Genomic DNA, 25,694 nt, shown 5'->3' on the forward strand with positions numbered 1-25,694 from the left:
CTTGCTTTTAATAAATTAAATTAAACACTCACAAATTACAATATATATTTTATAACTAATTGAAGTCTTGTTGCAGTTCCTCAGATGACCACCCAGTGTCTCTGTTGCACTAGTAACGCTAACTACTACTGTAGTGCTTCTTGGGGGAAGACCAGACCATCCGTGGGGTTGCTCTAACACGAATACCCACAACTACGGTCATGCCAGGCCGACGCCCGACTGTCTGCCCTCTCATACATTATTCACAGACGAGTGCTGGCTGAGAAGGGTTTTCCTCCCTTCTTAACGAGGACGGCTCTCTGATCCCCTCTGTCTGGAGGGATGAGGTTCCTTCCTACCTCCTCTGGCTTAATGCTTCCTCCACTGTCTGTCTGTCAGGCTGACTGCCCTACTCTACTTTTAACAATCTTCTATCTAACTGTCTCTGTATTCCACTCATATAACAGCTGTAGACAAGGAATAGAGGAGGGAAACAGTTGACGTATATGAATTCATCATCCCACACATATTTGATCCAGTTTCTATATTTTTTTGCCATATCAAATCACTGTTGCAGTGGGACAATACAGTAGGCTACACAGCACAGTCATTGATCAATAATTGAGGTCTTGGTCATAACTGCAGTTCTAAGAAATCAGGTAAATCACAGAAGGACGGTAACTAAATGATAATGACGAACTTGTAATGTTTATTGGTTAACTGGTGCTCTCTTGCCAAGATTCCCATTCAGCTACCCAACCAGAAATCCATAGAGGAAAACAGAACAGAGGTACCGTTCTGCTCAGACTTCCTCTGACTGGAGGGGGGGGGGGGAAATCCCTGGAGAATTACCAGAGAAGGTCCCCACGCTGTCGTCTGTGACGAGGCGGAAAAGTTCCCTTGTTCACTGTAGTCATTCCTGCCCCGGGAATGCCATCCTGCTATTTACTCCACGCTCAGCACCCCTCTTATGATCCCGCGGCCACATGCCAACCCCACAGGAAACCGAGTCTGAACTCTGACCTCTGCCATATCTCTGAGCCAGCCCTCTCTAGAGCAACAGCACATTTCCATCCATCTCCATCTCGATTTTCATTATATCAGTGAATAACAGGAGAGAGGGGGAAATATGTGACTGTCTTGGAGGCAGGTAGGCTAAATGTTTGTGCTGAAGTTTGACCTGGTAATCAACACAGCCAACTTCGCACCACCCATGCCTAAATCCCCAATCTGACACTTTCAAATCGTCCATCTATTTCCATCTGTCTCCCAGTCACATTTCCAACTGTCTAAACTCAAGTAACAACATATGACGGGAAAATCAGGTAAATGTCTGATACTGTATGTGCCATGTTTGGATATGCGTAATTACTGTCCAAGAGGCAGGCCCAGCGAAGGGTCTTGTTGAGCTGGGTGGTTTTAGTTGAGCAGCTAGCCAATATAGCATTCAACAAGATAGATTCATATGAGCCCAGGTCTGATAAACTGTACTATATAAGTATAAATAGCTGCCACAAGCATATCTTACATCACAACAGTATCACACCACAGTAGCTTTAACCCTCTTCTCTTCAAATAAAACCAAACTCCACCTCCCAAATCCCAGACGGGAATGGAGACTAAGTCCCTAGTCACATGCCTTGGGAATTCAAGTGACAAGGGGATTCTGGGGTATGAGGAGCTAGCGTCTCCGAGGGGGAGAACCCCTCAGTTCTCGTTTCACTACGTGACAATCCTCCGTCGCTCCGAAATAGACCTTTGGGGAGCGGTGTCATTCCCCCTCTTCTTGACTGGAGAAACCCAAGCTGTCTGACACCAACGACAAAAATTGCCCCCATATTGTGTTGCAGCAGCCAGTTTTCATGTTTACAGATCAGTGAGAGAGAGGGGGGAAGAGGGACGGAGAACACATTGGCCTGAGTGACCATTCAGCTCCAGCCTATGTGACCAAATACAACATGACCCCTGACAGGAGACCCTGTAGAGTAGCCCCTTGTCTCAGTGATGGAAGCATCTGATTCCACGATTGATCTAATCCTTTAAAAAAATTAGTTATTTGGCCATTACATTATTTGTTGACTTGGCAATGATGGCCTTTGTGTTTTGGTTTTGATTTATTTGCCTGCGAGACCACCGGCTGGGGGTTTCCTGACTTTGTAAATAAGGGTTGCCAGATGGGGGTTACAGTGACCGCAGACTGATTTGGAGGAGGCTGGTTAATCTGATTCTGGCAACCCCCCCTCCCTGCAAAGATTGACGGGCTTAGCTGACGGGCCGCTTTTAGATTTACAGCTGCCATCGATTGGCCATCAATCACGAGACCGCGGCACTTGCAACCGAGATCCCGGTCCAAGACGAGAGAAGTTCAATCTATTACGGTCACTTGCATTTCAATTGGGCGCCCTGCCCCATTCGAATCATATTATATGCCTCATTGGGCGGTTCTTCACAGAAATAACAAATTATATAATGTACTCCTCTTAACTATTTAGTTAGAAAGGACTATAGGGTGAAGCATCCCATGTTGTTTCAAGAGAATAGAAAAGAATCCTAGAAAACTACATCACCTGAGTGCCCTTTTTAACCATTAAAACTCTGAGGAAATATGCAACCGGTGTTAAACGCACAATAAAACTACAGTGGGATGGGGGGGATCTAGTTGTGCTGGAGCTGGGGCTGAGTAATGGCCTGCGTTCCTGAATGTGCTTCACAAGGTCGGCTATTTAAAGCTCTTTACCTTTGAGTTAGCAAAGCTGGGATCAGATATCAAGGTGGGCTGAGATTAGGGAACATCAAAGCAAAAACACAACAACCTGGATGGGGCTGTAAACATCGGCCATTGTAAGGCTCACAAAAAAACTCCAAACCGCTCTCCTTCTGTAGATGTCCTTTCAGTAAATCCTACTTCATAACATCCTGATACACGCCCTCAAGGAAACTCATCACCGGCTTCGACCCAATTCACATCTACGCGAAACATTTCCCCCATGAGTCTGTGTGTCAAAAACAGCCCCATTTCCCTTCTCCCTTTTGCTCCCTTTCTCTCCCCTGTTGTGCACCTATTGGACAAAAAGAGTCGCTCTGGGACTTTTTGTGCTGACTCACTTCATAAAGGTCTGTCTGTGTGTCCAACCTCCTCCAGAGTGTGCTGGGACACTGCATGCCAAATGGACCGCAGCCAGTCCATCCCATCCAAACCAACCCAAGAGACGCGTGAAAAGTTTTGGAACCACGGCACTGTGTGTGCCTGCTCTCTCCCTTTCGCTCTCTCCCTTTCTCTCTCTCTCCTTCGCTCTCTCCCTTTCTCTCTCTCTCCTTCTCTCTCTCTCTCTCTCTCTCTCTCTCTCTCTCTCTTCGCTCTCTCCCTTTCTCTCTCTCTCCTTCGCTCTCTCCCTTTCTCTCTCTCTCTCCTTCGCTCTCTCCCTTTCTCTCTCTCTCCTTCTCTCTCTCTCTCTCCCTTTCTCTCTCTCTCTCTCCCTTTCTCTCTCTCTCTCTCCCTTTCTCTCTCTCTCTCCCTTTCTCGCTCTCCTTCGCTCTCTCCCTTTCTCTTTCTCTCTCTCCCTTTCTCTCTCTCCTTCGCTCTCTCCCTTTCTCTCGCTCTCCCTTTCTCTCTCTCTTTATGTAGAGGGAGCATACGTTTGATCTGATCACACTGTGTGTCAAGTACAGTATGATTCAATTGTGGATTCTCTGTACTGTTTTCTCTTTTATCTCCTTCAATTTTGTTTCACTGTAAAATATGTTGTGATTTAAAATGCACTTTAAATAGAGATTGATGTGATTTGATTTACTGTGGTGATGTATGTATGTCCATGCCTGACAACTTCAACCGTAAACTAGTTCAATAGAGTCGGGTTGTCTCGCGAGGCCATCCTTCCAAATCTTATCTCATTGACTGAGCGAAGCCTGACCGTCCGAGGCTAACTCTAGGGCAGCATACAACAGAGGAGGCTGGTGGGAGAAGCTATAGGAGGACGGGCTCATTGTAATGGCTGGAATGTTATAAACGGAACGGTATTAAACACATCAAACATATGGAAACCACATGTTTGACTCCGTTCCATTGATTCCTTTCCAGCCATTACAATGAGCCCGTCCTCTTATAGTCCCTCCCACCAGCCTCCACTGGCAAGTGGTGCATGATCCATAACAAATAAACGAACGAATGAATGAGGTAATGAGTACGGTTCACTCTGTGCTTGCCTTTGTTGTTGTAGACGTCTAGGTAGTTGGGTGCTGAGAAGATGGTGATGAGAGAAGGAAACCCTGTCGTCTGGCTCTTCCTGTACATGCGGTACCTAGATGGAGAGACAGCATCATCATTAATATCACCATTACAAGAACACTACCTAATACTGTACTTGTGGTCCTCTGCAGCACAGTGTGGTCCTCTGTAGCTCAGTTGGTAGAGCATGGCGCTTGCAATGCCAGGATAGTGGGTTCGATTCCCAGGACCACCTGTATGTAAAATGTAAGCACGCATAACTGTTCGGGATAAAAGCGTCTGCTAGATTATGTACAGTGAATGTAACACATTATTATCGTATGCATGTAAATTAAGTCCACGATGGCCTGAGGAACAATGACATCGATTTGGGCAGGGTTATCTGATCCTAGAGCTGTGCCTAAGGCTGACTAGTACGTCAAGCTGTTTTTGCTCTTTGAGTGGGCCAGACAGTCTGCGTGAATGAGCAGTAACAGGGTGACACGCCTTCTGTCAGTTTGAGGCGGATCCTCTGCCTCATCAGCCGTTTTCTCCAACATTTTGACATGCTTGCTACCAAGGGTGTCATGGTACAAACTCAATAGCGTTGAATTCAACACCATTTCTTTGCAAGCACAGGTTCAAATGTTTCCTGGGTATGCTCGAGCGACATAGTTGTCCAAGGTGAATGGCTGTAGCAGTTAGCCGTGGGCAAAAAGAGGGCACTTACCCAGCGTCCTGTGCTTCATGGGCTCGAATGACCGATAATAAGTTATTGTGTTGTAGAAAGTCGCAGACAGCGGGGTAGCTGTTGAAAGACAAGATGACACATGCTTGATTAACGGGTCTAATTTGATCAAAAGGCAGTGGTTAGATTTCTTTCCCACTGGGCACAGACATCAAATCAACTTCTATTCCACGTTGGTTCAACGTAATGTCATTAAAATGATGTGGAAACAACGTTGATTCAACCAGTGTGTGCCCAGTGGGTTGACACTTAAAACAGATATTCATTCAAATGTATTTTAATAGCAGGTATCTTCATCATGTAACCATCGGAAAGGGCAAACAAAGGATCCAGCCTTGTGGTTTCTATAAGTATTCAGTGTGTGTGTGCGCGTGTAGCTTTTGCATACTCATGCGGCTCTGATCAGTCTGAGATTGAGGTGGCCAAAATAAACTGCCAGCAATTATAGTTTAGTAAAGTTTCAGGATTTTCCATGCCATAACCTTTCATTCCCAAAGAACCCAAAATGTTATTTTGCACTCAGTGAGGTAGGCCCAAGTCACACTAGCTAACCAGCCAACAAACCCCTTAAAGCCAGTTACGTTGAAAACATTCCTAAATCAACTCCTGGAGAAGGAACGTTTAGTAAGTGAGTGCACATGAACTTCCAGACCTTGGGGAAACACAATAGGTCAAAATCCTTTCATAACTCCTGACCACAACAACTTTAGAAGGCTATTCAATGAACCTGATAAAACATGAAAGGACATCCAAGGTTAAATATGCAATATCCTCAGACTGTGTACAAATTGTTCAAAGAACTAAACTCACTGTGGAACCTACTCATGTTTATTTAATTCTAGGTCACAACAAGCAACCATTTTCACATTGTCAAAACGACACTTCAGCTGTCATTTGGAAATAATGTGACGCATGTGGGAGTTTGATAATTAAGTGCAGGGCTGAAGGCTAAACTCAAGTGTTTGTTTCTGGATATTGCTAATTAATCTAACAATGGTTGTGCTCTTTAATCAATGTGGGTCTCCATTGGTGAAAGCTTTTGGAGCTAAAGGGTAGCTCACTGCTTTGTGCGATAGGTAGATGGCCTTGCACTTCGGGACCAACTCGTAACATCCATTGTTCTCCTCCTCCAGTTAATATCCAGAATAGAAAGTAGACAAGAGAACAGGTACAGTATCCTCTCACTTGACTAAAAGTAAACAAATATGTCTCAATTTGCATTTCCTTGTTAGACAGGTAAGAGGATATGCTTTGAGGGGCACAGTTACACTTCAGGCTTCTCAGCTGCGGGGCTTGCTTTGCTTTGTCACTCAAGGTGGACTTACAGCTAGAAATAGGTCTAGGTACAACTGACAGAGGAACATAACCAAAGTGTTTGTGGTTTCTTTATGGTGTAATAGCATTGCTTCGAGGAAAATCAAAAGTATCTAATATCCATCTTTAAATCATTATTATTATTATTTATGTATTTTCATGCACCTGTCACTGTTCAGCAGATGCTGTTGTTACTGTAGGTATTGCTCAGAAGACTAAATACATTTTGTGCTGAAAGCATTTGCCATCTGTTCTGGGATGGAGCACAGATGAGATCCATCCAACAGTTTGTCCCTGACAATAAACAAACAAATGCACATCCCGTCTACTTCAAATCTGACAGCATTCTCTGTGCATCATTTCAACAGCCAAAATCCATTCCAGGGCTATTTTCATAAAGCATCTAAAATACCATGAAATTCCCTGTTTAGGCTACTCAAAAACAGTTGACCACACAGCACAGTGTCTGCTAGGCTTGAAAAGATGGGACCTGTATTCATGTGCAATTTCATGCTTCAGTAGTCTGTAAAACAGTTATGAGGGGGCCTATGGTGCTGGGGTAAGACACAGTTCCCAGAAGCCAGGAAAAGGCACCAAACGGAGTCTTTTCTCTCAGATTGGTGAATTGTTCTCATTTCAGTCTGGAGCTTGAAGCTGGCCCATAAACACAGCATGCCAGTATGCTGCCAATTATAATGAGCCCTGCAGGCAGATCCAACCGACGACACAGGGAAAAACAACAAGGCTATGTCCCAAAGTGGCACTCTATTCCCTACACAGTGCACTACTCCTGACCAAAAGTAGTGCACTATGTAGGGAATAGAGTGCCACTTGGAATGCAGCCCAAAGGCCACAGAGGAATGTAAGCCAAGCCAAGAAGACACAGGGGGCTGTTGGGATAGAGGTTCAGGAGGAAACAGCTAACCTAGAACAGAGTTTTACTGTACCATCCTGTTTGAAATGCTGTTTATACTACAACAGCAATTGACTAGGGCTCTGTTCATATACTCTTAAAATGCATCCTTTATTCCTCGCTTCCCTGAAGTAATCACTGATCTGACATGCCATAACTGTTGAAAGCAATGGCAAGTTTGCTAAAACCAATCTAGCAATGTCTGATTAGTGATTACTTCAAGGAAGAGAGGAACGAAAGATACATTAAGGGTATTCGAACAGGGCCTATCACCGTCAAATCACTGTCTCTCTGTCGATAGTCGATACTGCTCGACGTAGTATACTTGATCCCTGTCACTCAGATATCAGAGATATCTCTGCGATGGTAGGGGCATACCATAGAAATATCACTGGCAGAACCTGAGAGCGTAAACACGGCTCTCTTACCCTCTCTCAAGTGACAGGGGTGACATTTCTCTCCCTGAGAGGGCATGTGTTGTCTAGCAGATAGTCAAGCGAGACCATTTACAGCAAAATGGTTCATCTACAAATCTAAGTACAGCTGACTCAACAGCCCTGACCTAAATAACATTTTGAATGCCCTCAGAACAGCCGCAATTTGTCGGGGCATGAACTCTACAAGGTGTCGAAAGCGTTCCATGTTGACTCCAATGCTTCCCACAGTTGCGTCAAGTTGGCTGGATGTCCTTCAGGTGGTGGACCATTCCTGATACACACAGGAAACTGTTGACCATGAAAAACCCAGCAGCGTTGTAGTTCTTGACACAAACCGGTGCGCCTGGCACCTACTACCATACCCCGTTCAAAGGCACTTAAATCTCGTCTTGCCCATTCACCCTCTGAATGGCACACATCCACAATCCATGTCTCAATCGTCTCAAGACTTAAAAATCCTTCTTTAACCTGTCTCCTCCCCTACATCTACACTGATTGAAGTGGATTTAACAAGTGATATCAATAAGGGATTATATATTTCACCTGGATTCACCTGGTCAGTCAGTCAAATGTTTTGTACACCCAGTGTACATTCTTTATTCTTTATTGAATTACCTTTCTCTGACACCTTAGAGACCACAAGTCTTCCTGGGGTCCAAAGAGCAAATATTGTGCTGGTATACTCCTCAAATAGGAGGACTTTAAAATAGGCCTGTATTATGGGTAAAGTCTCTACCAAAGATGATATGCAGTCTCTTTTCAAATTATATCAATATACAAACTGGAAAATGTCAGTCCAAAAGCTCAAGGTCTATTCTGGATAGTGCTCTTTGGGTGTTAGAATGCACTCATGCACCTTTGAGGCTTTCTTTGGACTTGCTAACTCTAGTCACTTAGTTTAGCATAAGTGTGAAATGAACACAGGACCTTTAAAAATGTGCAAATTCCCTTTGACCATGATACAAAATATAATGCAATAATAAAGAATGTTCAAAAAAACATTTCAGCAACTCAGTGTGTAGCATACTCAAAGAGACACAACATTTGATTGCTTGGGCTGCTTCAGGCAGGCTTTGCCACTAGAATGCCAGGGCCAAAGAGCGTTTATCCACCTGTAATGACTGGACACTAGAGCACTAAAATACACATTTGGAGAAGACTGTGGCCCTGTTCATTACATTCAGGACAGAGTGAGCTCACTCCGTGCTTCCAGCATTTCCTTTGTTTGCTTTGCCTGCGACTGGGGTCTATTTAAGGGGAGTTAATATGTGTGTTACATAAACACTTGCGACAGAGTAATAAGAGATAAGCCAGTTTCTCTGGGATGATGACAAATGCAGGTTATACGGTTACTGTCATATCCACACAAAGTGTGTATTTGTACATACAGACAATAGAAAAAAGACTGAGGGGGTTGGAAGGGGACTGAATGAAAACGAACATTTGGCAGAATAACTTGAATTGGAAGGATTTGGCAAAGGAAGGTTCAGTGATGCTTCAATGATACCAGTATTCTGTTCTATTTGGATGGTTATATTACTGTAGAGCCCAGAGGTGTTGCACTAAGATCACTGTCAAGTCCATTGTATGATACATCCAAGTCGCTCTGGATAAGAGTGTCTGCTAAATGACTTAAATGTAAATGTAAATGTAAATAGTAACAAAGCAGGATATGGCTAAACACACACACACACACTTCCACCAGCATTTCTACACTGACGTGAAAACAACATTCTTAAAGCTGCAATATGTAACTTTTTGGGCGGCCTGAACAAATTCACATAGATCTGTCATTCCCATTGAAAGCAAGTTTAAGAAGCAGTAGATATGTTCTATATGTGCTATTTCTATGCTTCCCGGTCTTAAGTTTCGTTTTTGCGACTTTTACTTTCGGTTTTATACACCAGCGTCAAAACAGCTGAAAATACAATAATTTTGGTTATGGAAAATATATTTCACAGCGTTTCAGATGGTACAATGATTCTCTACACCAGGGTTCTTCAATTCCGGTCCTGGAGGGCCGAAACACCTCTGTTTTTCATCCTCTCCTTCTAATCAGGGGCTAATTCAGACCTGGGACACCAGGTGAGTGCAATTAACTACCAGGTAGAAATAAAGAACAGAAGTGTTTCGGCCCTCCAGGACCGGAATTGAAGAACCCTGCTCTACACTATAGTTGCTTGTTTTGTCACATAAACTGAAATTAGGCGAACTACTAGAATTCTAGCAACCAGGAAATGGTGGAGCGATTTCTACATAGTGCAACCTTAATAATGTGCACTGTAAAGTGCACATGAATAAATGAATACATTCACAGCATTTTTCACACTACGCAGCTTGTGAAGGAGGTGATGCTGTTGATGGCCCACCTGTAGAAGTAGGAGCAGCCTCTCACTGTGTTGTGTGTGAAGTGCTCTTGGCTCTTCTCATTCCCAAAGTCTTCCAGGGGGTCCGACCACAGCAGGTCACACATGGGCCCGTACGCAGGGGGCTCTTTGAATCTGTCTAGCTGCAAAGAGAGAGGTACACAGAGTTAGGATAGACAGGGAAAGACAATGTCAAGCAGTCAGGGAAATGTCTAATCTATGAGGAAACTCAGTCAGTTTAGCTTCCTCAATGGGTTGGTGTTGGTGAAGTGATACCTATGGAAAAGGGTTTGTTTTTGTCATTGTAAAGGACTTGAGACGGATCTTGATTTGACAATTAGTCTTGCTACATTGAACTGTGGATAAAATCAAAACTGTTGGTAGGGTCTCTGTCTTACAACAGTACATCATGTTTGAATGAAAGAGACCCACAACATGTGGACTGGATGACAATTTGTGCCTATTATGAGTAGGAAACATGAATAGGTATTTTCAATCTTGACCATACTAATACTTCCTCATCAGAAATGGGATGAAAAAGTACAAATTGATGTGATCAGCCAAAAGCTAATGACAGTCATTCAGAGAAACCATATCGATTTCTCCAGAGAAAGTATAGACTGTAGCATAATGGACACTTCAATAGTGCAGATTGGATTACAGAGACCCTCTGATTGCAGCCACAAAATCCAATTGTCGTTATTGAATTTGAGAGAAGGCAGGATCCGACTCTTCAACATTTTTAATCAGAGAGGTACAGACTCTGCCCGAATGTAACTATCCTGTTAGCTTGGGGCATCGTTTGAGATCGAATTGAGAGAGAGGTAGTCCATGTTGTAATATCAAGGTCAATATTTCCAAAGGAAATATCTTAAGGGAAATTGTAAAGTCTTAATTTTCTTGAACAGCAAAAAGGAGAAATGAAATGGTTTGCACAAAGCTCGGTGTCACGCCCTGACTCTGGGGACTCGTATTTGTTGAGTCAGGGTGTGTATTTTTCTGTGTGGTATGTTCTATGTTGTATTTTCTAGGTTTAGATCTAGATCGTCTAGATCTATATTGGCCGGTGTGGTTCCCAATCAGAGGCAGCTGTCGCTCGTTGTCTCTGATTGGGGACCATACTTAGGTAGTCTATTGGCACTAGTGGGTTGTGGGATCTTGTTCCGTGTTAAGGTATGTTGTGTTGCGTTGCCTTGGACTTCATGTTTCGTTTGTTGTTTTGTTTAATATTTAATAAACATGTACGCATATCACGCTGCGCCTTGGTCCATCCTGTTCATGAACGAACGTGACACTCTGTGTAAACTTATCTGTATCATAATTTAAGCACCTTTCACATGATACATTCTATTAGAATAAAATCCACCTGAATGTTTGTTACAAGAGAAAATTGATTATCCTACTTATACTGAACACCCATTATACTTTTAATGAAACCTGGACATGACTCGTTAAAACCATACATGTAATATATTCATACAGCACAGAAACAGTACAATATCAATATCCAATGTATCCATGAATTGAATACATTATCAACAGTAAAATAGGAGATAATTCTGAATGATAGTGTAGCGATTATGTCAAATGTACCAAAATGTACCAACGTCAGCTCAAATTACAAGCATATGGCATTGTCATGCAGGGAACGTTGTTTGGGTGGACACGTACTTTCCTGATGTCGTCAAGGTTTGTGATTTCTGGGGACAGTCCTCCGTGTACACACAGGAACTGCTGGTTCATAAGGGCGGCCAGGGGAAGGCAGTCGAAGGCGTCCATACACGCATCGTACACCCGCTCCGAATACTTAATTCTACCTGTTAGGGTGGAAATAGGGCAGGGACTGAGTGTTGCCAAGCCAAACACCCCTAGTTCTTACACACTAGGGCAGTGTTCATGGGTTGGAAAGTCTTTAAAATGTGTCAGAAAACCTCCAAAGGACATGAAAAACTCCAGCATAATTTCACTCTGCCCTTGGTATTTTAGTTAGAACTATTGCTGTTGTATTCGGGCTCAGAGTCTGAGATATGTAAATACATATCAAGGAGAGAGCTATGCCAAGAAGCACTATTATGTGTGTTGGGTTGAATGTAAAATGCTTTTGAAAGAAAAACTCAAACCATACTTACATTCCTGCTTAAATGTGAAATATTCTGTTAAATGTCTACATTCGTGGTTCCCACGAAGCAAAAATAGTGTTTTGGGATATAGGATCTTTAAGGCCCACAAGTACAGCACACACTGGAAGGGAATAACAAAGAGATTGGTAATGAATTAGAATATTTTTAGAGACCAACCAACAGTAGTTTCAGATGTACAAATGCAAAAGCATCAACCACTTCCTTCTTTAACTTAATGTTCTTAGAACAGGCGAAACACTTACTTCGATACTGAAATATCCTCTGTCGACGTAGTCGCCCAAGAAAAGATAGCGTGTGCTAGCTGGTGACCCTCCTACTTCAAACAGCTTCATCAGGTCAAAGAACTGGCCATGGATGTCTCCGCAAACTACAGGAAACGCACATTGAAGGAAATCAGAAACAAACAAAGAAAACTCTTGACTTTAATATGTGACCCATTTCAGGAAGCTAGGCGTATGTCGCACATCACTACTTCACAGGAGATGCATTTGAACATCTTTTTAAAAAAATCTAAAATACGTTTTTTGGCAGAAATGCCTTCTGGAACATGTGAACTTTCATGTGCCTTAATAACAAACTTGTATTCCATCTGTAAATACGAATACAATTGTTAAATTACGAGCCTAGTTGGTTTAGCCACAGAAAAAGCCAGGAACCTTCCCGCTAGCCATGATTGGCAAAGATAATATATGGGATGGACATGCCAGGAGATGAGTTTGGATTGGTCTGCCATGTAGCATACTTCTGTCTATAACGTGAGCTGCTCAGTATGTAATCCTTTCTACAGCGGCTTTTTTGAAAGATAGTTGTGATGGACTACTTTCTGCACACGCCACGATCAGTGTGAACCGGAGTGACTTGACACAACGCTGACCAAACAAGATGTAGCTACAAACAAAATTGAGTTAAATGGTTCCAGTCTGCCGTGAAGCGTTCAACCATGTATACGGGTAAGAGTCTAGCTACATTTTCAGATATTATACGTTTCTAATTTAGTCAGAAAGTCGTTTTCATTGCAAGTTAAAGCGTACCGTTAGCTACTGTAGCTAGCGAACGTTAGCTTGCTGGCTCGCTAGCTAACGTTATGTGTATAATGTGTATAGAAATATTATTTGAATTATTCGTATCTAGCTAGCTAGCTAGATACAGTAGAAGTCGGAAGTTTACATACACTTAGGTTGGAGTCATTAAAACTCGTTTTTCAACCACTCCACAAATTTCTTGTTAAAAAACTATACTTTTGGCAAGACGGTTAGCACATCTACTTTGTGCATGACACACGTACTTTTTCCAATAATTATTAACAGACAGATTATTTCACATATAATTCACTGTATCACAATTCCAGTGGGTCTGAAGTTTACATACACTAAGTTGATTGTGTCCTTAAACAGCTTGGAAAATTCCAGAAAATGATGTCATGGCTTTAGAAGCTTCTGATAGGCTAATTGACATCATTTGAGTCAATTGGAGGTGTACCATTGGATGTATTTCAAGGCCTACCTTCAAACTCAGTGCCTCTTTGCTTGACATCATGGGAAAATCAAAAGAAATCAGCCAAGACCTCAGAAAAAAAACTGTAGACCTCCACAAGTCTGGTTCATCCTTGTGAGCAATTTCCAAATGCCTGAAGGTACCACGTTCATCTGTACAAACAATAGTACGCAAGTATAAACACCATGGGACCACGCAGCCGTCATACCGCTCAGGAAGGAGACGCATTCTGTCTCCTAGAGATGAACGTACTTTGGTGCAAAAAGTGCAAATCAATCCCAGAACAACAGCAAAGAACCTTGTGAAGATGCTGGAGGAAACAGGTACAAAAGTATCTATATCCACAGTAAAACAAGTCCTATATCGACATAACCTGAAAGGCCGCTCAGCAAGGAAGAGCCACTGCTCCAAAACCGCCATAAAAAAGCCAGACTACGGTTTGCAACTGCACATGGGGACAAAGATCGTACTTTTTGGAGAAATGTCCTCTGGTCTGATGAAACAAAAATATAACTATTTGTCCATAATGACCATCGTTATGTTTGGAGGAAAAAGGGGTAAGCTTGCAAGCCAAAGAACACCATCCCAACCGTGAAGCACGGGGGTGGCAACATCATGCTGTGGGGGTGCTTTGCTGCAGGAGGGACTGGTGCACTTCACAAAATAGATGGCATCATGAGGAAGGAAAATGATGTGGATATATTGAAGCAACATTTCAAGACATCAGTCAGGAAGTTAATGTTTGGTAGCAAATGGGTCTTCCAAATGGACAATGACCCCAAGCATACTTCCAAAGTTGTGGAAAAATGGCTTAAGGACAACAAAGTCAAGGTATTGGAGTGGCCATCACAAAGCCCTGACCTCAATCCTATAGAAAATTTGTGGGCAGAACTGAAAAAGCGTGTGCGAGCAAGGAGGCCTACAAACCTGACTCAGTTACACCAGCTCTGTCAGGAGGAATGGGCCAAAATTCACCCAACTTATTGTGGGAAGCTTGTGGAAGATTACCCGAAGCATTTGACCCAAGTTAAACAATTGAAAGGCAATGCTACCAAATACTAATTGAGTGTCTGTAAACTTCTGACCCACTGGGAATGTGATGAAAGAAATAAAAGCTGAAATAAATCATTCTCTCTATTATTATTCTGACATTTCACATTCTTAAAATAAAGTGGTGATCCTAACTGACCTAAGACAGGGAATTTCTACTAAGATTAAATGTCCTTATAAAATATCTGGACACTTTCGGCTTTTGATATTGCTACTATGCAAGTAACCATTTCACTGTACCGTTTACACCTTCTGTATCCTGTGCATGTGACAAACATAGATTTTATTTGATATAGTGTGTGTTTACCAGAGATGTTAATGTGAAGAACAACATGACCTGCACCAAAGTCATATTAGGATATAGGCAAAGGACTAGATCGTGTATTTTTACCTGGAGTAGGCTACTACTTTTACCACTTTCAGTCTAGAAATCGTTGGTTGTTTACTACACTACTTGAGATCCTGAGTGGCGCAGTGGTCTAAGGCACTGCATCGCAGTGCTAACTGTGCCACTAGAGATCCTGGTTCGAATCCAGGCTCTGTCGCAGCCGGCCGCGACCGGGAGACTCATGGGCGGCGCACAATTGGCCCAGCGTCGTCCAGGGTAGGGGAGGGAATGGCCGGCAGGGATGTAGCTCAGTTGATAGAGCATGGTGTTTGCAACGCCAGGGTTGTGGGTTCGATTCCCACGGGGGGCCAGTATAAAAAAATATATATAATAATAAAAAAATTATAATAATAATATGTATTCACTAACTGTAAGTCGCTCTGGATAAGAGCGTCTGCTAAATGACTAAAATGTAAATGTACTCACTCTGTTTAGCAAATGGCCTCGCATGTGAATCCTGTGAACGATGCTGAATGGGTATAGACAAAGAAGAGCTCTCCAGTAGGATTACCAAAACAGTCAAGGGCCATTTTCTCAAAGGTGGGGTTACAAGTTTATCACGCAGAATTCCTTTCCCATTGTTCCCCAACTGTAGTGTATGATATACCATTTTCTAGCTCTGCCTCTACTTTTATCCAATGTAAAAAACACAATTTAAAATGTTGCTACATAGGACCGAATCCAGGTGGTGGGTCACATATTCTAAACATTTGCTTCGTCTTCTTTAAAAGTGCAGTTTTCCTGTGCAGTAAAAATTCATATGCATTTCTAATTACACTTACTTAATTACCCTTTGGGGGAGTTTGTTTGTGGTATCATAATTAATGTACAGTGAGGACAAAAAGTATTTGATCCCCTGCTGATTTTGTACGTTTGCCCACTGACAAAGACATGATCAGTCTATAATTTTAATGGTAGGTTTATTTGAACAGAATAAAAACAAAAAAATCCAGAAAACGTATGTCAAAAATGTTATAAATTGATTTGCATTTTAATGAGGGAAATAAGTATTTGACCCCCTCTCAATCAGAAAGATTTCTGGCTCCCAGGTGTCTTTTATACAGGTAATGAGCTGAGATTAGGAGCACACTCTTAAAGGGAGTGCTCCTAATCTCAGTTTGTTACCTGTATAAAAAGACACCTGTCCACAGAAGCAATCAATCAATCAGATTCCAAACTCTCCACCATGGCCAAGACCAAAGAGCTCTCCAAGGATGTCAGGGACAAGATTGTAGACCTACACAAGGCTGGAATGGGCTACAAGACTATCGCCAAGCAGCTTGGTGAGAAGGTGACAACAGTTGGTGCGATTATTCGCAAATGGAAGAAACACAAAATAACTGTCAATCTCCCTCGGCCTGGGGCTCCATGCAAGATCTCACCTCGTGGAGTTGCAATGATCATGAGAACGGTGAGGAATCAGCCCAGAACTACACGGGAGGATCTTGTCAATGATCTCAAGGCAGCTGGGACCATAGTCACCAAGAAAACAATTGGTAACACACTACGCCATGAAGGACTGAAATCCTACAGCGCCCGCAAGGTCCCCCTGCTCAAGAAAGCACATATACAGGGCCGTCTGAAGTTTGCCAATGAACATCTGAATGATTCAGAGGAGAACTGGGTGAAAGTGTTGTGGTCAGATGAGACCAAAATCGAGCTCTTTGGCATCAACTCAACTCGCCGTGTTTGGAGGAGGAATGCTGCCTATGACCCCAAGAACACCATCCCCACCGTCAAACATGGCGGGGGAAACATTATGTTTTGGGGATGTTTTTCTGGTAAGGGGACAGGACAACTTCACCGCATCAAAGGGACGATGGATGGGGCCATGTACCGTCAAATCTTGGGTGAGAACCTCCCCTCAGCCAGGGCATTGAAAATGGGTCGTGGATGGGTATTCCAGCATGACAATGACCCAAAACATATGGCCAAGGCAACAAAGGAGTGGCTCAAGAAGAAGCACATTAAGGTCCTGGAGTGGCCTAGCCAGTCTACAGACCTTAATCCCATAGAAAATCTGTGGAGGGAGCTGAAGGTTCGAGTTGCCAAACGTCAGGCTCGAAACCTTAATGACTTGGAGAAGATTTGCAAAGAGGAGTGGGACAAAATCCCTCCTGAGATGTGTGCAAACCTGGTGGCGAACTACAAGAAACGTCTGACCTCTGTGATTGCCAACAAGGGTTTTGCCACCAAGTACTAAGTCATGTTTTGCAGAGGGGTCAAATACTTATTTCCCTCATTAAAATGCAAATCAATTTTTAACATTTTTGACATGCGTTTTTCTGGATTTTGTTGTTGTTATTCTGTCTCTCACTGTTCAAATAAACCTACCATTAAAATTATAGACTGATCATGTCTTTGTCAGTGGGCAAACGTACAAAATCAGCAGGGGATCAAATACTTTTTCCCCCTCACTGCACATGTTAAGAAGAATTACATGGACCCAGGACAAAAAGAGCATTTTGGGAAATTGTTCCTCCTAATACATAAACATGAACATCATAATCACATTTATCATTACCATAAACCACCCTCTGACCCCAAGTAGCACAATAGCTTTTATTTACGGGGGCAATTATTAGTTAATATATACCCAGTTCCAATACACGCTGCAACTGCTTCTCTCACCTGACAAACAGAAAGGTTTCAACTCCAAGCATGTTTCCTAGAGAGGATTTGCAAGCGTGAAGTGTCTTCTGTTTCTGTACTGTATGTCGCCAGCCAATTGAACCAATTGTTTTATGCATCGTGCATAAAACATGAAAACCAAGCGACTTAGTGTTGCATCACATAGTGTTCTGCTTTGACTAGCCTGCACCACAAATCAACATGTCCTAACCTACTAACATGACCTAATCTGACATTATTTCTTAGCATTAAAGACATTTGAGTTTGCCAAACCTCTACGTTGTGTCAAGATCATGTTTATTTTTTTAGATAAATGCAACACCTTCACAGAATGTTTGTCACGTTGGACCCTACTCAAACCAAGAAGGACCACTGTAATATGCAGGGGGATATAGCAAGGATGCCTATCAACAAACAAACAAACACAGGTCAAATCAAACACAGGGTAAATAGGGTGCACATGCTTTCTGTTCCAGTGGATTTTAGAGTGCCCTAATGTTTTACATCACAAAAATGCTTTATACTCAGTATATGAGTAGTGTGGGACTTGTTCTTCAATAACCCAATAACCTTTTGAATTGGCCATTTCATTCTTACAAGCATCACTGGAGAGAGGTGTAAATTGATACCCCATTGTTAGTGAGGGGGTATTATGAGATAACATGACAAATGAATCAATAAAGCTGTCATTCAGCCATAGTTCCTATCAACATTTCCATTATGGAAGCGCCAACATTTCCCTCATTCTCAGACTCTGGGTGGCATCTTTAATAGAATAAAATATGTCTGTCTCGCTACGACATGAGTCACTTCCCTGTGCTTTTTATTCATAGAACACTAACTGAAATCTATGAAAGGAACATCACTTGCATAGCCTCCTATTATTATTATTATGAAGGGACAAAATGATGCTATTATTATGCTATTATGGAGGAACAAAATGTATCCCAATGCCTGTTTGGATCTCAACTATAGAGTGTTGTTCTTGTCTGCAATTGTACTGTACACTCCATTCCCTCCCTTCCTTCTTAATAACAGAGGGACGGGGCATTAACTTCCTTTATTCCCGTTGGTCTATTTTACACTAATGTGACAACTTTGACTTTAATCACATCCCCACCTCACCCATCAATCAATCGCTACAGTCAACAACCCAACATGACCCACACTGTGACTGGCCTGACTCAATCTCTCCATGATCACTCCATTCGCCACTCAGTTAAATAGGATTGGTTTTCCATTGCCCTCCTGACTCCGTTCACCACTGCTCCCCGGAGAGCCAAGGAGCCACAGCCCACAGGGCTTCAGGTGTTTGTCACCTGCTGGCCACACACTGACAGCAAGCATGCTGGGACTGTGATGACAGAACCTAGACCAGCCAGGAACAACCCAGTCATTTCTTTGTAGACCCATTGCAGTGCAGTGCTCTGAGTTGAGTGTCATATCCAGCTGCCCGTCAGGACCTTCACGATCAGCCAATTATGGTTTATATTATTATACAAAGAATTCCCTGATTGGTTTTAACAAAAATATATATATATATTCTGAGTGTGTGTGCTATTCACAAACATTGGTCGATAATTCCCTCTCCATTTTTCTAACCTTACATTTCAGTGAGAAAATGCTAAACAACATGAACATTCATGTTAACAATTGACACTGATACACAGTAGCAAAAGACAACGCCAGCAAACTACTCTGCCTGAAACACAGTTGCTATAGAACTGATACTAATTGGGTCCTTGGCAATGAATATCAAAACCATCCTCTGGTTTGTTTGCATGTCTGCCTTTAAGCATGCATTTAAAGACTTAGAGAGTAAGCCCATAGAAAATGTATTGAAGACAGTTCCAATTATCATTTGTTGGAGGAAAGCCATTAGCTCGAGTTGCAATCCCCCTGAGACACGTGGATGAGAGAATCTGTCCTCCGTATACGCATCGTAAACTCCCCACTCTTTGCAAATGGTTTAATTTCTGAATTTAGACTTAAAGGGTTATCATTTCTAATGTGCTCCCTCTCCCTCCCAGAGTCAACTGTATGTTGTTACAAATGACATTCCATTCAAATAGTCCATTCACGCTGTCTGAGAAGCAGCTCACTGTGCAAAAGTGGATGTTCAATCTCACTTACTACAAAAATGTAGATATTTGTAAGGCAGCATCGATCCCCCTAATCATATGTCATTAAATGAAAATCCCTCTCGTTCATAGCTTATTGCTTTCTCAGCCAGCACTGTATGCCAAGGCTGACCACCATCACCATAGAAACCTCTCCTATTGGAATGGAAACAACCCTACAATGACAGTATGTGTTCATATACCGGAGTAACCTTTAAAGGCTTTTCACACCGACTCAACTGTTCAACACAAAGGACTTTTCACATGGCTGCTAACCACAACGTGCTAACACTTTGTGCCATAACAAGTTACGACTATTCCGTTTGTAGTGTGTGATTTAAGATCAATCTCATGACCAGGAATGTATTGCACGTTGTAACCTATGATATAACGCCATTGTGAGCAATGCTAACTGTAAATCAATGCAAGCAAAGTCTATACGATGGACTTTCGATAGCCCATACTAAAGCCTCAAAACTCTGTCTGGTGAATTTCTGGTCAGTGAAGTATGGATGCACACCAGAGCAACAACATTGTTCTATCAAAAAGCTGGGATAAACTCAATTAAAATTCCTTATTCAACATCACACTGTAACGAGACATTAAATGAGAAGAATAATACAATCCAAGAACACAAGATCTCTCTCTCTCTCTCTCTCTCTCTCTCTCTCTCTCTCTCTCTCTCTCTCTCTCTCTCTCTCTCTCTCTCTCTCTCTCTCTCTCTCTCTCTCTCTCTCTCTCTCTCTCTCTCTCTCTCTCCTCTCTCTCTCTCTCTCTCCCCCCCCCCCCCCCCCCCCCTCTCTCTCTCTCTCTCTCTCTCTCTCTCTCTCTCTCTCTCTCTCTCTCTCTCTCTCTCTCTCTCTCTCTCTCTCACCTGTGTCATGTTTCTCTGTGATAACGCCATGGTGACAGAATTGGCCATGGGGTCACACTGGAATAGCCAGAGTGACCTAGAGGTCAAAGTGACGACCTGATGAATGGGCAGCCAGGCCATGGTGAATTGTAGTCCTGTGTAGCTCAGTTGGTAGAGCATGGTGCACTCGCTACTGTAAGTTGCTCTGGATAAGGGCGTCTGCTAAATGAGTCAAATGTAAATGTTGTAGTCAGCTGGACTAAATGGATAGTAGGCAGTATTCCTTTCAGATACAATGGCTTTCCTCTGGCCTTTTTTATAGCACATGCATGAACTAAGGCAATCACGACATAAGATGAGCAGGTGGGAGTACATTATCTCAAGTGAGCTAGAATTTGTTCTCACCATCCATCGCCCGGTGCTGCCGCGCGATCGAGAACGAAAACATATCGTCAGTCAGCAACAGCAGTGTGTGTGTGGGTGGCTGACTTACGCAATCTAGCGCGGCTCTATAACCTACACAGGCCACTCCAGAAGCAAGCTCATTGAGTTGGTGAGATCTGCCGGGGAAGGCAGACGGTGCAAAATCCTCTTTTGATTGAGCAGATCGGTAATACTTCGGAGATCAACGCTGAGTCTCTGGGAAGAGTTCCAGCCTGGAGTGAAGTAGTAGTGTATATGGAATGCAGCTCGCGATCTGTTCAGTATTCATGTTTTATATGTGACAGACCGGGATGTGAAGGTCTGGTAGAGAAAAGGCTATTTTCTCTCGTTGGTTGTATAGTTAAGTCATTACTGCAGTGTTTTTGCAATAGCAGAAAGTAGCTACAGGTTGTTGTACTGAATGGTACAGCAGAGAGCTGTGTCGGGAGCAGTTTGGGCTTGATGGACTAACACTGTGGCCCGGTACCTCCATGAAACCCCAGATGCCATCTGGCACAACCAGGAAGAGAGTGTGTGTTGTGTGTCTTAGGGGGGCCATTCAGCCAAGACACATCACATAGACGGAGGAGATGGGAGAATGAGGTGTAGAAAACGCAGCGTGCTTTGTTTGTATGAGTGAGAAAAAATGATGTATTCGTTCCAACAGAAAATGTGGCCTTGTGAGGCTGTCAGTGTGTCTGTGGATGGGTGTTTGTGTGTGTGTGTGTGTGTGTGTATACGTGTGTATCCTTGCCGTAGAATAGGACTGTTGAGTAGGAGAGGGGCGGGTGGTGGGTGTAGGAGTGGGAGTGGGAGTAGAAGTAGCTAATGTTAACCCCTACCTCTGCCTCCACCATCCCCCAGGCTGATTCACAACCAACACACAACCAAGCCTTTTCTCCCACTCTCCATTACACTTTAGAACCAATCACATACAACTGATTTCTCTGGAAGATAGCAATGATGAATTGCAGGTCCAGACTTTTTTCTTTACTACGGAATGAGAGGTATTGCTTACATAATACAATCTGCAGAGAATGAGATAGGGACCACACAAATAGCATTATGGAGCAACCAAACATATTCTACAAGCATCATTAGAAATAATGCAATTATGCAATACACCCAGCTAGCACATAAAGTTCTGAGAACCATATGTATCTTAAAGCTTGGTGAGAGCGTGTTGTCCTATGGTTATTTTGCATACAACCTTCCCACACATTTCTGGGAATGGTGCTGGATAATTGCTTGGCTTTGGAACATTCTGAGCATATTTAAGGAACTTGACAAAAAAACATTATTTTCTTGTTATTTCATTACTTTATCAGAACGTTTCCTAAAAATTCAAACATGGTTGCATTTAATTTCAATTTTGGTAATGTTCTAGGAACGTTCTCCAACTGGTTTGACGTTGGGAATGTTCTCAAATAGTTCAGAGAACGTTAAGAAACAACATTCTTCTGTGGGAATTTCAGTACTTCAGCATAACTTTTCCTACAGGTTTCCTCAAATTGTTCTAAAAACGTTAAGAAAACTTTCCATAAAAAGCACAAGAAAACTTTAGTAACGTTCAAATAACGTTCTAAGAATGTTATTTAAAAACATATACATTCTGTTCTCAGCATCAACAAAACTCTCTATCCTCTATCTTGTTAAGTATGTTCAGGTGTGTTAGCTGCGCCCACTAATTGGCCACACCTGATCTTAATGAGTGCTTGTTTCCTTTGAAATGGGGTCTGTTTGAATAGACTAAAACTAAAATTTTTTTTTTTTTTACATGGTATGTATGCTACAGTAGCTCCATCTTTGCGGTGCAGTGGACTAATTCCATGGATAGAGATTACAAGATCATAGGTTCGAATCTCACTGATGCCATGCCACAATAAAAAATACATGTGTTTGCATGATTAATGCCTAAGCAAATGGATTTATATGTGTCCTATCTGTGCTGGAGTTCAGTTAACCAAAACTAAGCTAGCAGTGTTATTAAAAGTCTTATTGAAACACTTTCTCAGAATGTTATTTAATTACCTTAAAATAACCTAGTAAATTGGGGGTGGCGGTTAAGAGTGTTGGGACAGTAACCGAAAGGTCGCTGGTTCGAATCCCAAGCTGTTAAAGTAGAACAATCTGCCGTTCTGCCCTTGAGCAAGGCAGTTAACCCCCAAAAACAACTGCTCCCCGGGCGCAGATTATGTGGATGTCAATTAAGGCAGCCCCCCGCACCTCTTTGATTCAGAGGGGTTGGGTTAAAAGCGGAAGACACATTTCGGTTGAATGCATTCAGTTGTGCAACTGACTAGGTATCCCCCTTTCCCTCATTTCCATTCTTAGAATGTTTAAAATACCTTCTGTTTTACCGGTCAGGAAATTTATGGCTTCATTCCTAGAACCAATGGGAAACCAAAAACTTATGTTCCCACAACTTCCAAGGAACCAAATGTGCTAGCTGGGCAGTTTGCCATCTATCCATTAGTTTAAAATATAGTTACTGTTAAAAATGTATGGTAATTGAAACAAAAAAAGCAAAGATGTTTAGACATTTAGAATAAACATTGTTTTTTCAACACCCACATGCTTCAGAGAAATAACAATTATATAATTAATTAAAATAAACAACCACATCGACATGATGACACCAACTTGGGTGGTATGACAAAACTAAAATAGAAACCATTTTGTCATAAAACGTATCCTAACACATAGCAACCACTGCCCTAACGGTCCCTTCTTATATACTGTGAAGACCTCACATGGCGCTATGATTTGTGATCATGGCAGAGGCAGTGGAGACATCATTTACAGCACATTGTGCAGCACTCAGCCACAAATACTCTGCCGTCTTCCATCATCCCCTTAAGGCCATGGATTTGAGTTCCATAATATCATGGGTTTGAGTCTCATGTAAGGACCTGTGTCTACCAGCCAGTCAGTCTTACCCAAGCTAATGCCTAGGCTTTAGCTCAAGGGACTAACACATCTTTGCTGTGCACAGGAGACACGGATTCAAACACAGTCAGGGCCAAACGGCAGAGTAATGACTTGGTTTGTGGTGTAGAGACTTTAGAAAGAAAGAGAATATCAAATTATATATTTCCTTGTAGGCTGCACAACAGAGTCTAAAACAAAACATATAAAAGAGACGGATGCCATTTTTCTTCGAACTCTTCATGGAAGCGATCTATTGCCTTTAATTCCTAAGACTGGCCCCCTGCCTCTCATTAAGCCACCTTCAAAGAAGCTAATTAGGAAGTCTAATTGGGTTTTGACTGAGACACTTGACTTAATGGAGAGACAGAGAGAACAATAAGTTTACGTAGGTTTAAATCGGACTAGCTCTTATGAACGTGTCAGAAATCACACAAAAATGACAGCTCGCGTAAAAATGTACGATTAAACTAAACAAGCAAACTTAAAAATGTACTAAGGTTTAGTGCATCTCCTAACAAATGGTTAGGAAGCATATTACAATGAAATCCATTTCACTGGCTCACACAACATGTTATATGACATGAAGAAAAATGTACTCTATTCACCTCTTCACGAGGGTAAATACGTCTATCATGTGTGTGTCAGAGTAATTTTCCTTTTCAAGTCTGTATGTACCAGAAGGGCATTTGAACAAATAGCGTCACCTTGATTGGTCAGACTATGTGAACCAGTTGAAATGTCCCTCTGCCCTGTGCTTGTTACAGCGTTCTGGTGATGGGCAGCAGAGCCCACGCACGTCCTTGAAAGCCTGACGGTGACTCACATACTCAGGGGAAGTGGGAAAAGTCAGAAGGTTGGATAAGGACGCCCCAGAGAGAGCGAGGGAGGGAGGGCGAAGTTCAAACAAACCCACATTGCAGTATTTAGGCTACAGAATGACTTTGGGTACTGTCAAATGTTGAGACCACACACAACCAGGTAGACTCCCATCATAAGTAAGCGCTTCTAGATTTTGGGAAATAAGAAGTGTGTGTGTGCAGGCATTAGGTGTGTCTGTGTGTGTGTATGTCTATATCCTGTGTGTGTGTGTGTGTGTGTGTGTGTGTGTGTGTGTGTGTTTGACTCAATAACCTGTCACGGGGGCCTCTATGTCCAGCAGGTTCTTCTCAGCCCTCAAAATGGCTGCTCCCTCTCCGATGAGCCTGAGGGCCACACTCTCCTCCACGCGGCCCTCCTTGGTCAGGTGGCCTTTGAGCACGTCCACTTTGGGCTTCCCATCGCTGTCAAACACCTCCTTGGCTGTGAGCCGGTGACTTGGCGGGAACGGGACAGCTGGAGGAGAAGGAAGAGGAGGACAGTTAGTACCTCAAACCCACAGGTACAAATGCCCTCACACAGTAAAGAGTGAGGAGGAGAGCCATGGTGGAGATTATATCCTCCCAAGAGGACTAAGTCAAAGCTACAGTTGAATCACTGAGCAAGTTGAAGTCTTTGGACGAAATATATTTGACACATATCTGGCCTGAGAAAAGGTGTTAAGGGAAATACTGCACCTCTCATTGCATGCAACAAAACACATTTGTGAATATATCTATATAGGATTTATTCAAATAGTAAACAAACTGATGTCAAGAGGAACATTAAGTTTAGATAGCAAAATGCCACCCCTCAAAATAATGTAAAAGCGTGCTTTCAGCAATTA

General features: G+C 42.6%; 1 protein-coding gene across 6 annotated transcripts in view; it reads right to left on the reverse strand.

The window, feature by feature from the left end:
* The window catches only part of LOC121554748 (serine/threonine-protein phosphatase 2B catalytic subunit alpha isoform), a 118,269-nt gene that overhangs the window by 27,032 nt on the left and 65,543 nt on the right, over positions 1 to 25,694 (reverse strand). For all 6 annotated transcript variants that reach the window (XM_045211968.1, XM_045211967.1, XM_045211966.1 and 3 more), the window contains exons 2-8: positions 25,124 to 25,324; positions 12,345 to 12,469; positions 12,091 to 12,202; positions 11,633 to 11,778; positions 9,965 to 10,104; positions 4,914 to 4,991; positions 4,183 to 4,277 (exon numbers count right to left, since the gene is read on the reverse strand). In XM_045211968.1, the coding sequence (XP_045067903.1) occupies positions 4,183 to 4,277; positions 4,914 to 4,991; positions 9,965 to 10,104; positions 11,633 to 11,778; positions 12,091 to 12,202; positions 12,345 to 12,469; positions 25,124 to 25,324 (897 nt within the window). The remainder of the gene's footprint in view (positions 1 to 4,182; positions 4,278 to 4,913; positions 4,992 to 9,964; positions 10,105 to 11,632; positions 11,779 to 12,090; positions 12,203 to 12,344; positions 12,470 to 25,123; positions 25,325 to 25,694) is intronic.

This window comes from Coregonus clupeaformis, chromosome 39, assembly GCF_020615455.1.
Source record: "Coregonus clupeaformis isolate EN_2021a chromosome 39, ASM2061545v1, whole genome shotgun sequence".
In the NCBI taxonomy this organism is placed as follows: Eukaryota; Metazoa; Chordata; class Actinopteri; order Salmoniformes; family Salmonidae; genus Coregonus; species Coregonus clupeaformis.